This window comes from Ambystoma mexicanum, chromosome 14 (genome assembly GCF_040938575.1).
Source record: "Ambystoma mexicanum isolate Mex_15411 chromosome 14, UKY_AmexF1_1, whole genome shotgun sequence".
Classification (NCBI taxonomy): domain Eukaryota; kingdom Metazoa; phylum Chordata; class Amphibia; order Caudata; family Ambystomatidae; genus Ambystoma; species Ambystoma mexicanum.
In genome coordinates, this window is record NC_090940.1 from 113,745,649 (window position 1) to 113,757,924 (window position 12,276).

The 12,276-nt window shown below is 45.4% G+C and overlaps 1 protein-coding gene across 1 annotated transcript in view; it reads right to left on the reverse strand.

Annotated features, from left to right (window-relative positions):
- Window positions 1–10,445, reverse strand: part of CHURC1 (churchill domain containing 1) — a 77,509-nt gene extending 67,064 nt beyond the window's left edge. The window contains exon 1 of the mRNA XM_069638666.1: window positions 10,263–10,445. Within this exon, the coding sequence (XP_069494767.1) occupies window positions 10,263–10,301 (39 nt within the window). The 5' untranslated portion in view covers window positions 10,302–10,445. The remainder of the gene's footprint in view (window positions 1–10,262) is intronic.
- Between the last annotated feature and the right edge of the window lie 1,831 nt (window positions 10,446–12,276).

Here is a 12,276-nt window from a genome sequence, read left to right on the forward strand (position 1 = left end):
GCACGTCTCTCTCAGCTGGCTTTAGTGAATTCACCCTGCTGGAGAGGCCATGCATGTATGGCTCTTGGGGGGTGGTTTCTACTTCCTTCTCTTTCTCCCACTGTGGTACCCCATCTATTTCCTTGATCCTTTCACTCCTAATAGGTGGTTTAACATTCTAAGATTTGGCACCTGGGCTTTCCAGCGGGTGCCCAAAAAGAATGCTACCTAACATTTCTAACCTATACTCTGCAAGGGCTTTCTGAACACATCTCGAACTAAGCTTTCACTAACCACAAAACAACATCAAGTTTTCTTATTTTCCCTCTTTGTAGATCAGGGATCTATGTGAATACTACAAACATAAAATGTCGAGGCCGAAAATACAGATTTTTCATTTATTTATTTGTACTCCTTTTCACTACATATATATGCGGGGGGTTAAAGACACCCCCACCCACCCTCTCCCGCCCGTAGCCTGCCCAATACCTCTATACCTTTTGTATTTACTTAACCTACCCCGCCTACATACATATGAAGCAACATTGGGGTCTTGAATTTCGGGAATTTTCGCCCTCGAAAGGTTTGCATTCTCTATTTTGGTATGTTCCCATAGATCAGCATTCCGTCTGATCCACTGTCTACCATTATGCATCCAGCCCGACTTATACATACTCCCTCTACCACAATCACATAGTGTCTTCCCAATTTATTATCTCTGTGTATTACTATCATGTTCCTGCTTCTCACCACCCCCACTTGTTGTCCTGTCTTCCTTTCTTCTTTCTCCACAGACTGTGGTCTGTTTCCCCAGGTTGGGGGCACAATATGCCATTTTCCTGGACAAGATACTGGTGCAGTAAGACCATTTAGGTGGCGAATGGAGCAAAATAAAAGCTTCATAACATAATATCATAAGCGTTCTCAGCACCGGAAGCAGATCCAGAGCGTGTCTGCCAAGAGCATCTGGAGCATGCCATTTGAAGACCATTCCAAAATGTTCCAGACAACCCTTACAGGAAGTTGCCATGCACCCAGCACCTGCAATTACTTGGCCATGGACACGTGCTCCCTGATTCAGGGCCAGGAAGGGCTTGGAGGAAGCCCCATTATTTAGGAGGGGGGAGGTCACCCTTGAAACTTGATCACCAGTGTGCAAGGTGGTGCAGGTATGATCCCTCTGATTGGATACCTCTTCCTTCCAATGCGGGGTGGGCACTGTATAACCAGGAGGGAGACACCATGACAGATAATAGTCCCAGCAGTGCAATGCATGCAAAGTTCAACAAGGTTATCTAGTCCCTACCAACGCTCTTACTCCACAACACCTTGCACCCTGTGGAGGGCGTATCCTACAGCATGCATAAAAGCTTTCCAGACCATATGAGCCCATTATGAAAGCATTGCTCTAGCAGCCTCTAAGTGGTGAGTTGAAGCCACAGCCAGTTTAATCGACTGGGGAGAGGGCTGACTTTGGTGCCGTGTACACGTAGGCAACGAGCCTACTCGATCACCAATAACAACACTGCAAGGCATAAAATAAGCAGTGTCACATAGCAATTTGCTATGCAATTCTGTAGGTTTGCTAATAAAATTGACACTTGTGTAGCAAAGCTAGCTATTTAAGTTGCTCTGTTCAATGAAGCACAACTTGCACTTCCATTTCTCTCTTGCCCTCGGTGCTCCCTTCAACTTCTTTTCTCTGTTCACTTGAAGTGCTAATGGAGAGTGCAGCAGTAATCATCTCCTCCATTCTTAAGCGCCAAAGGCCTGTGTGGGAGTGCTAGGCAAGAATTACTTTTTCAAATAATTGCAAACCAGAAGTAATAGGGATGATACTTTTAGTGATACTTTTATTAAGCTTTCCATATCCTGTCTGGCTTTTAAAAAGACGGCTATGCAATTCCATTCCTAAAACAAAGTTGTTACATAATGCATAATTACAGTATTGATATTGTGAAACACTGCATCATCTGCATGCTTTACAGTAAAGTTTAGGTTAGCGTATCCAAATCCCACAGTGCCAACTAGATTTAATTTTGTTGGAGAAGATGCATCATATTGACAAGTGAACACTTTTGAGACTGTACATGAGCACATGGCCAAATGCTTTCAATGGCAAACCTAAATCTGCAACGGTTGTATACATCTGTGCAACTGATGCTCAACCCATGAGCTGATCCAATACTCCTTGACATTCTATATTATCCCTCTGTCGTTTTATACCAGCTACCCTGAAAGTGAGAGACCACAAACTACAATATTCCACATAGTTTGCCAGGTCTCACCTTGCTACGCCATCCACTGTGCTTGGTCTTCTTTCCTCTTACATAATGAATACACAAAGCTAACTGGCCTAACTAGAAGTTTACGCAACATAGTGATCAATAGTTCCATCCAGTCTGTACATCTACAGATCTACTGCACCACCATATGCTGTAGTTAGCCCCCAGAGCCTGTTTTGTTGTATGATTATGATTGCATTATATATTAGCATCTGCAGGAGACAGCTGGCCAAACTGCTTTCAGAGCCTTTTCATCATATCTATTTATTTGTGTCCATTCATGCAGCTAACCTTTTACATGTTACAGACACTCATTCAGGGCTCGGAAAAAGTATTTTCGGCCACTTTGAGCAGATTTTATGACGGAGATTACCATTTGAAAGGGATGTTTGAAAATGTTATTTAACATTTACTTGGAGTAAATGTCAAATAGAAATGTCACTTGCATGGCTTGTCACTGGGTGGCAGAAGGGTGCCAAACAAAGTGGGTTTGTAGTGACATGCACCATTTTACAGAAATCACATTTAAATGTGTTGTCATGTGTTGCTATGGGTCAAGTGCATTTGTCTTGGGTTGAATAGGTAAACTAAGTTAACCGGCCTTCAGGTCTAGCTGAATTTTATAGAATTTGCAAGGCGCGAATCCTCTCACTAATGCCTTATTTCAGCAGTAGGCAAACCTACTTTATAGTTGCCCATTTCATGTCTTGGGTACAAATCACTTCTAGTGACATTGACAATATTAGTACAACATTGCTAATCAAATGCAAACTCTGCTAATTAGCAAACTCTGCTAATCAATTTTTTAAAACGAATGTATGCCTCGACACTGCTGGGCCTCTCGCCTCCTTGGGTCATGAGCGGGGGATCCCCATCTACCTTTCCCAATGGAGGCCTCGTCCTTCCCCTGGATTGGGCCCCAAGATCACTCCACTTTGAGGCTGCATTGATTTGCTCGAGCTGAAGCAAATATTGGTGACCTGTGCCCTCTGCCCTGAAACTACTGTAACAACTGATGGAAATAGTCCACCTTGGCATCGCCGTCAGAGATTGAGGGGGTTGGAGGGGGAGGGCCAGCACACTCAGACCTCAAGAACACATACTAAAAAGCTACTTGCTCAGTCAGTAGAGCATGGTCTCCTGACTTTAGCATACCTATGATGTGTTCCTAAGGTCTGGATGCCAGAAGTAGGACCTTCCGTTCCCCCATCTGCTTCTTTCAGGGATCCCTGCACCAACCCGCCCCCGGACTACTCATCTGATTCTTGCCTATTGTATTGGTAAGACGCCCTCTTTAATCTAGGTTTAGCTACCCCAACCCCTTCTGGGGCCCGACTACTGTAACACCCCCATCCCATACAGTTCCTAGTCAAGCTAAAGGATCATTACCGGCCACATTGTCTCTAAGGTAAACTAGTCAATGGGCCTCATTACGAGGTGGGCATAAAGGGATACGGACATCAGTGCCGGTAATCCCTTTGCGCCCTATTCCAAGGTCCCTTAGCGGGTCCCGCTATGGGCGTCTGGTTTTAGCAGGAGCCGCAAAGGGTCCAGGGAGCAAATAACGGTACCGCAAATTGCGGTACCGTTATTAGCTCCCTCCCCATTCCCATTGAGCCCTATGGGGGCTAAAATGGGAATTGCATTTTTCAATGGGGACTTACCAGTCCCTCCAAGGTCGGAATGGCCCGGCAAGTCCCCATTGAACCAGGTCGGAGTCGGTACTGTTATTGGAGGCAGCCATGCTACCTCCAAACTCGGAATGAGGTCCAATGGCATCATGAATTGTCACCCCTGGATTATCAACAAACTGATCATGCTCACTCCTGCTCCTTTGTTTGATGGTGAGATTGCAGCAGGAAGAGGTTGATTGACATGACAGCTGCACCCTTCACTGAAGCACCCACCTTGAATGCACGATTGTCTGTGAAGAAGACAGGGGTGGGCAGTGGCAACCCTACTAACGATTATTCGTTCTCGTTGTGCCATCCATGCGATTCCCCTGTCTTCTTCACTCTCCTGCTAGGTGACCTGCACCTGGGATCTCTGGGCTTGGTTATACTGGCAGTGACATGATCGAGAACGCACCTGTCCTCCCACTTTACTCTCAAGATGGATTCGGCTCAGGTCTCGCAGGAGACCTGGGATGGGATTAATGGCGAAAAGTTACCATCATCTTTCTTCTTGATTGAGTTCTTTCATGGTTTTGGCCATTCATGGATTCTTCCCCGGTTGCCCAGTTCATGCAGCTCCCTTTTCTCTGCCCCCTCCCCCACCTGTGAGATACTGTGTTCTCCTTGCTTGGTCTACTTTGTGCTGCCCTTTTTGTCTACTTGGGGCAAGCTGGATGGGTTACCTGCCTTCATCTACCTGCTCATAGGACCCACAAGAAGCCTGAATTATATGTTGGACACCGCAGCTCACCTGTAATTTCTCCTGGGGAGTCCTGTGATGTTGTTCTTCCATCCCTGCCTTCCCTCCATCACAGGGTGGAGGGGTGCCGTTTACCACTATTGAGATAGGTAGGACTTCCTTGGCTGCCTCAGGGTTCTCCCTCTGCCTATTGAATGTGTGCCCTCTTCCAAGTTTGGGAAGTGCAGTACATAAAGCTTTCACCTCTAGCTGTGTCGGTTGGTTAAGAGATGCCACTTCAACTGCACATTCTCAGCAGTCAATCTTCCAAGGATACTTCCGACATTGGTTCAAGTAGGAAAACTTGGTGTTTGTGAGAAAAAGCCCTATGCTGGGTGTGCGCAATCCTGTCTATAGTTAATATACAGAAACTGTGTGGTACAGTGCGCTGCAGTAGTAAGGCAAGGTAGGTGACTTCTCACTGTCACCTATATCAGAAAGCACACTCAGAAAAGGTATCCTCACTAACCGCGCTCACTTACTTGAACAATAGTCTGAAAACGTCATATGGGCACCCTAAAGTGCTGGGTTTATTAAACAAAGAACAAAACACGAACAAAAATAGTACAGCAAAGTACAAGAAACAAAGATTTGGGCACCTGCATAGATGAATTAATACATGTAATAAATGTTCGCATTTGGAGAGAACACTAAGATTAGTATTACTGGTGCAGTTAGTATTTAGAGGTCACTACGCCAACACGTGTTTCGACCCTCCGGGGTCGTCTTCAGGGAATATGGTAATTATTAAGTCATTGTATTTACAATCTTGTATACATCAATTGCACATACATCCATTGTACCAAACAATACAGAAAGTCAATTAGAAATCCTGCAGTTGTCAAAGAAAACACAAGGAAAATGGATTGGGTCTCGTGCAACTCAAATTCTTGTTGTCTGCACACTGAATTTCCATTGAATCCACCCACATGCATCCCGACACAGGAGCCTAGAGAAAAATCGAGAACGCTGGGAATTCTGTGGGGATGGAAACAGCTGTATCAGTGAAGTGATTAACATTGTGCAAATCAGCCTGAATAACCTCAGTGTAGATCTCAGGAAGAGGAAGTAAACACCCTCCACAGGCAATCTTCCCTCACTTTGATAAGTACCTGTGGGAAAGGTAAGATGGAAGTTGCGGGTGCCTGGACAGAGCCCCGATACCTGTTTACAAAAATCATAGTGGATGTGTTGTCTGTTCTTACTACTAGAACATTCCCATAGATCCTGAGAGCAAACACCTGTACAGCATGGGATATGATATGGTCACCAGCTGCCTCCAATTGGAGGAAACTCCCGACTGCTGCAGCATCCGCATCTCTTGGTTTTGAAGCATCCACAGAGTTGTGCCGCACCACAGATGACTGGCATCTATTGTAATCAAAGTTGGCAATGTCTGTTGCAAAGGAAAACCTCTTAGAATATTGCACCTTCTCAACCAACATTGCAACCTGAGTCATCAGGATATGGGCTTCAAACTTCTGGAAGTCTGGGTTCCAATGTTTGTTATTTTAATGTTAGTGTTAAAGGATATTTGTACCGTGCACTATCACGACCGCAGTGGTCCCCTGGTGCTCTGGCAGCTCTGTAAAAAGGGAGAGGGGGGGTGAGTTAGTGGGAATGAGCTGGAAAAGTGCAAGATAGTAGTGATGTGTTGCTGGCAGCCTTAGCCCGGTGGGTCCATTGGCTGGGCTTGGGGTGTTTACGGTTGGTAGTCGTTCTGTGCTGTTGTGCAAGTCTATGTGCGGTTTGTTTTGTTGTTGCAGTGTAGTGAAGTTTGTGCGGTTTGCTGCGTTTAAGGCTTGTGGTTGTGTTTGGTTTGGGTTTGAGAGGTGTATGCAGAGGGATGAAATTGTTAGTGGATTGGTTAGTTGGCATTGCTGTCCTTGCAATTATGTCTAGGTGTCGTGCCTGCTATCATTCACTATTCCATCTAAGTGTGGCATATGCCAACATTCACATTTCTATCTAGATGTGCGGATTGGCAACCAGAGGGCGCTTGTGCAACTTTTCCCAGGGGACCATAAACACACAAACTGCTATGCACCTCTAGACCCATGTGCTTAAGCACCTTCCTGGTCAAGGCAGAGTCCTGCGACAGATGTTTTTCTAGAAACCACTGGTTCCTGGAAGCTCTGTCCTCCAGGAGCATCACCAGACTTTTGGCTGTCCTTGATTGTGCCCCAATGAATTAGAGATTTGGAGACACGATATCTTCATATTCAAAAGGAACCCTCCTCCCTAACAGCTAAATCCACACGCCCTCCACTCCTGACCTAACCTGAGATTGGGCGATGTGTTCCATCTTGGTTCCACCCTTGGTTGCTCGTAGATACATTGCTGCCAAATTCCCTCCCTCTCTCCCCCATTGTTATCTCTAGGTTCCCTTGTATGAATCTCTTATGATCTGCTATTGCCCTCCTAACAGACCCCGACCCACGAGGACTTCTCCAGCTACATAGCCCAAAATGGCCGCCGCACCTAATGCTCACTCGGTGTCATCTATGGTTGCCTAGCAACCATCCACAGGGACACTTGCCTTAATCGGCGAGGCAAGCCGGAGGCGGAAGTGGGCCCACCACGCCTAAGGCCCACTTAGGCAAAGGCCCCTTCCTGTCTGCCCCTCAGCCCACTTCTTATCAGGGCAGGAGCCCTGCAACAGTAGCTGTGCTCTGCTCCCCTTCGCCGGCGTTGCACTGTGCTGCAGGAGCAGCTGGAATCTGAGCGTTCGGCGCCGCACGGCCTCTGCATCCGTGATGCTTTTATGACATCTGGGCCAATAAAGAGGTGCACCGAGGCACTGTGGCCAGGCCAGCAGTGCCACACTACCCAGCAAGGCAATCTTGCCCTCCTAACAGACCCCGACCCACAAGGACTTCTCCAGCTGCATAGCCCAAAATGGCTGCCGCACCTAACGCTCACTCTGCGTCATCTATGGTTGCCTAGCAACCATCCACAGAGACACTAGTCTTAATCGGCGAGGCAAGCCGGAGGCGGAAGCCGGCCCACCACACCTAAGGCCCACTTAGGCAAAGGCCCCTTCCTGTCTGCCCCCGTCCGCACCTACGGCACAGCGCTGGACACTGCTCCGCAGAGCTCCAGCATCATCATCTTTTACTCCCCCCACAGAGCCCACTCCTTACAAGTTCCAAGACGTGCACATGCCGCCATATCTACATACGCCCACTACCAAGTTCTATTTGGCCCGAACATTTTCACCTCCTTCATTTGTCCGGTAAGAGTCTGAACAAACATTGACTATTGTCTAAGTATTCTATGGGGCTCGTTTCAAAGTAATGCTCGCTCACTGTATAAACACGCCTCAGAGCATACCAGGCCTGCAATGCATCTACTACCGTCTACTCCACTAGACAACATCGATATCTATTGTCTGTAACGGCTATTCCACGAACGTATTTCGATTATTGCTGTGAACTATGGTGCATACCAACCTCCTCACTGTTATACTACTGTACCTTTATTACACCTGTTGTTAACGTTCAAATACCCAAAAGTAAAAGGGGTTGTTTGGGGGTGAAACCCGCAGAATTGTAAAAAAAGGCAGTTCTATGTGAAAATACCTAATTATTAAGGTCTCATGATATACGAGCAAGAGAAAACGGCCAGGTCTTTTCACATAGAACCCAATTCACTTCACTGACCATGTGTTACTACCACATCAGAAGCATTCCTTTTCAATACTGCTGTGCTGCCTCCCCAGGCTTTGCCATGCCTACTTCCTGCTGTAGTGTCTGTGTTGTATTACACCGATCTTGCACAAATCTGGTTGTTTTAGGTTTTTTCCACAGGTGTGCGTTTTACGGTCTCTTCTACACTGCTTATGAGTGCCATGGCTTCTTTATGAGTTTGGTTGTGGTCGTTTGTGAGGTTCCATGTAATAATGTCGTCACAAAAATATCGCCATGCAAAAATATCACCGAAAAATGGTCGTTTTTTGTGGCGACATTATTGCATGGAACATGCGGGGGACACCCCCGCAACCCCCAAAAACTTTTTTCTTCTTTTTTTTTACATTTTTTTTTTTGCCCCTGTCGCCCTATATATGGTCACCCAAATAATATTGCCACAACATTTTCCCGGCGATATTATTTACGGCGACCATATATGTGGCAATATGATTACCTGATACCGTTTGTGATTGTCATGGCTTTGTACTAACTTTTGTTGTATACAGCACAACGTCTTTGAGTGCATCTTTGGTCTAGGCACAAAAACCTGCAGGAGACAGCGATTTTCCTTCAGTTTGCTAGGTACTCATCATCTGTTTCATTCATGCCTGGTATCAGGTTGTAGAATGTACACTTGTGCTTCATGCTTTCTTTGGTTTGGGATACCTTGACTGCTTGCTTCAAGGATTCCTTGTACCTGCTGTGAATTTGTTTTCCAGCCAAATACTTTTCTGGTGGTAGTGAGTTAAATATTCTCTAGCACTCCGTTAAATTTTTCAGCAATGCAGTCTTTCTGCCCACCCTTGCTGCTTGGTCCGCCTCTAGAGCGCCCGCATAGATTCCAAAGCTCTGCTTCAATTGGACCCACAGTATGGTAGACGTACCTAGCATTTGCTAGAAAGGCAGTAGTGGTGCAATTCCTTGTGTCATAACTGTAATTCGTCTTTGCATTCTCTTAATTCTTCACTGTCGTTTTCAGGATTCTGTAGCATCCTGAGCTTATTATAGGGTTAGGATGTCAACATTAGACAACATATGGAGGTGATGACACAGGAGGCAAAGCCGGCCCTGGAGGAGGCGTAAGCTTAACCAGGGCAGCAGCCCTGGTAGGCTAAACAAAGAAAAGGAAAAAGGAACTGAATTCCGGGAAATTAGAGCTGGGGTCTGCACCCAGAAGCGACAGATGTTGGTGAAGGCAATTGGCTGCAGGATGGGGAAGAAGAGAAGGCAGCAAATAGCAGGCTTGCCCCGCTCCAGTTAAATAAAAAGGTTTCACGCCCCTAGAAGACCTTCTTTTCTGTTGTCAGCCAAGAAGCAAAGAGGACAGGATAGAATTGAATATAGTTTGATTGGTGTGTATATGTAATAAACCTGCAGCCTTTTAAGCCACAAAAAAAAGTGCCCCCTGGACATTGTTATTTGCTACATTGGTTAAGCTGCAGGTACTGCTAGCAATGCATGGTTACCAGAAAATTAGGCGGGCGGAGGGGGGTGGGTGTATGAATCGAGATGTGGCCAAGCATGCAACCAAATGATTTCTCTCACACAAGGAAGACGAAGGAAAGCTTCAATGTTTTTCCTGGTTTAGTTATAGCATAATAACAGCATATTCACAACTTTTACCAGTATTTGTTGAGATTGGTAAAGCTGTTCGTCTTTCCTGCGAGGAAACCATACGAGAGCTACAGTAGGAAACACTGGCTTATTGCCAGATAATAAAACGCTGTAGAAACAAATGAAAGACTTCTCATGCTCTTTGCACAAGGCAGTGCCACCACTTTCCGTGAGTTTCAGGGAAAACTGACATAAAGGAAAGACCTTGCTCATTTGAGCCGTGGGCAGTTACATTCCTAATCAGCACCATGACAGACAACAAACAGAAACCCGTGGGGCTTACCCGGTCTGGGTATTCCTTTTCCACGCAGTCTGTGCACATTTTGGCCCGGCTTCCGTGCCCAGCAGTAGCTTCTGCTTCTGTTGCGCTTGATGTTACCGGAAATGCTTCAACGAGAACGAGCTGTGTCTTCAACTGTTCTGTGCCAAACAGAAGGCACCAGCCCCAGATCCTCCTTTTGGCATGCACTCACGTGCGCCATCTTGCAATGGTAGTACCCTTGATTCAACGTGCCATAAGATTCTTTTTAAGCAACAAACGTGCACTAGATGGCTCAGTAACAACGATTATTGTTAAACATTTAAAAAATGAAGTATTTTATTTACGGCATTTATGAAAACAAAATAAATACGTATCGTGTAATACGCATTTGTCGGGGAGTAGTTTTGTGTATGTTTACAAGAAAATTAGTCCCAATCGTGGAGCATTAGCATTTCGTGCACGTTATGCAGTCATGGCGATGAAATATTATTATAGCAAAATGGCTGTCATGTTTCCATGCTAAAGATGGAGGACTTCAATTCAAGTCCCTTTTCCCGCTCGATGAATATCTGAAGTGTCAAAATGAAAACTTGACAGCTCTCTTCAACAGTGGTGTATACAGAGAGCATCTGTATGTGAGGCAATTGGTAAACAGTTTGTAAAAGAAATGTATATGATGCTGGACCCTGCAGTGTTCAATATCAGGTTTGCAAACTCTAGAAATTCATGATTTTTCAGTCAAATTTCTCCTAGCCCGTTTGACTTCATGGGCGTGTAAAGGGCTTGGCCAGTGAGTGAGTTGACTGCATGGCTGGTGATACCCGCCAAAAGCGTTTGATTTGAGTGGTGTATATGCTATGCCTTCCCACTCTTCTCTTGCAGTTATGCAGTTGATAACTTTCAAAGTCTACTTTGAAAAATGAGCAAACATATGTATCCACAGCTCTAGAGGGCTTAAAAACATACTCTACAACAACATTCATTTTTCATTACCCCCCACCTCCCTCTTCCTCATCCCAATCGTTATTTCTGAGGTACCCACCTCCATGACGGGAACTCGTACAGCTATTCTTCATACCAGACCACCCCTCTTTAGACAGTGCAATAACCCCCAGCATCCCACAATGCCACATATATTTTTTTTCTGCAAGTCTGGAAGGGATTCTGGTGTGTAGCCAAGCTACACTCTGCAGCAAGTTCCTCTCTCATCTGAGCTCTGAGAGGCAACAGATTGTTTTTCTCCCTTCAGACAATTTGTCGACTCAGGGCAGAGAAGGTAAGGGCCGGCACTCTGGGTCCTTGCTGAGTGCGAGTCTCTGTTGTAGAGGATGCTGGCTCGGCCTTACAGCTTCGATGATCAGTGCCATGAGAGACTAGAAAAACCATGAGGACCAGGCACAGATTAGTGGTATGACATTCCCGGGAGTGATGGTGTGTTGGATTCCGTTAAAATTGATTTTAAAGTTCCTTTTACTTGAACCAGGTCTGCGGGACTGATTGGGCTCACCAAAGACAAAGAAGAGAGTTCCCCTCTGCAGTGATGAGGCACAGTATAGGGAGTGAGAGCCTTCATTTAATGCTAATTTTCTTTCCATTTGCTCTAAATTTTATAATGAAGTACGGGCAATTCAGATTTTTAACACTAACGTTATAGAAAGTCATAATTCTTTTAAAGACACAGAGGCAAAGGATTCTGCTTCTCTAAACTTTACTTCATTAAGCAGCATAAATAAATTAAACAAGGTAATACATATAACAAAGCAAATAAACTGCATATGCCAACGTGTTTGAGTCTTTGGTACTCCATACAATGATTGGTGTGCATATACACGTGACATCCTTTAACCAATCCCATGCTCTTGCGAGTCGTTAAACTGTGAATTTTCTATGACCTCTTCCTCTTTCTTTCGCTGGTCATAAATCCTTAACCTTTGCGCCCCAACCGATTGTTGCCAATTGAAGCTACACACTACCTCAAGAACCTGATGGCTTGTTATCTGCATTTGTACCTACAAAATAAACTATGGTCCTCATT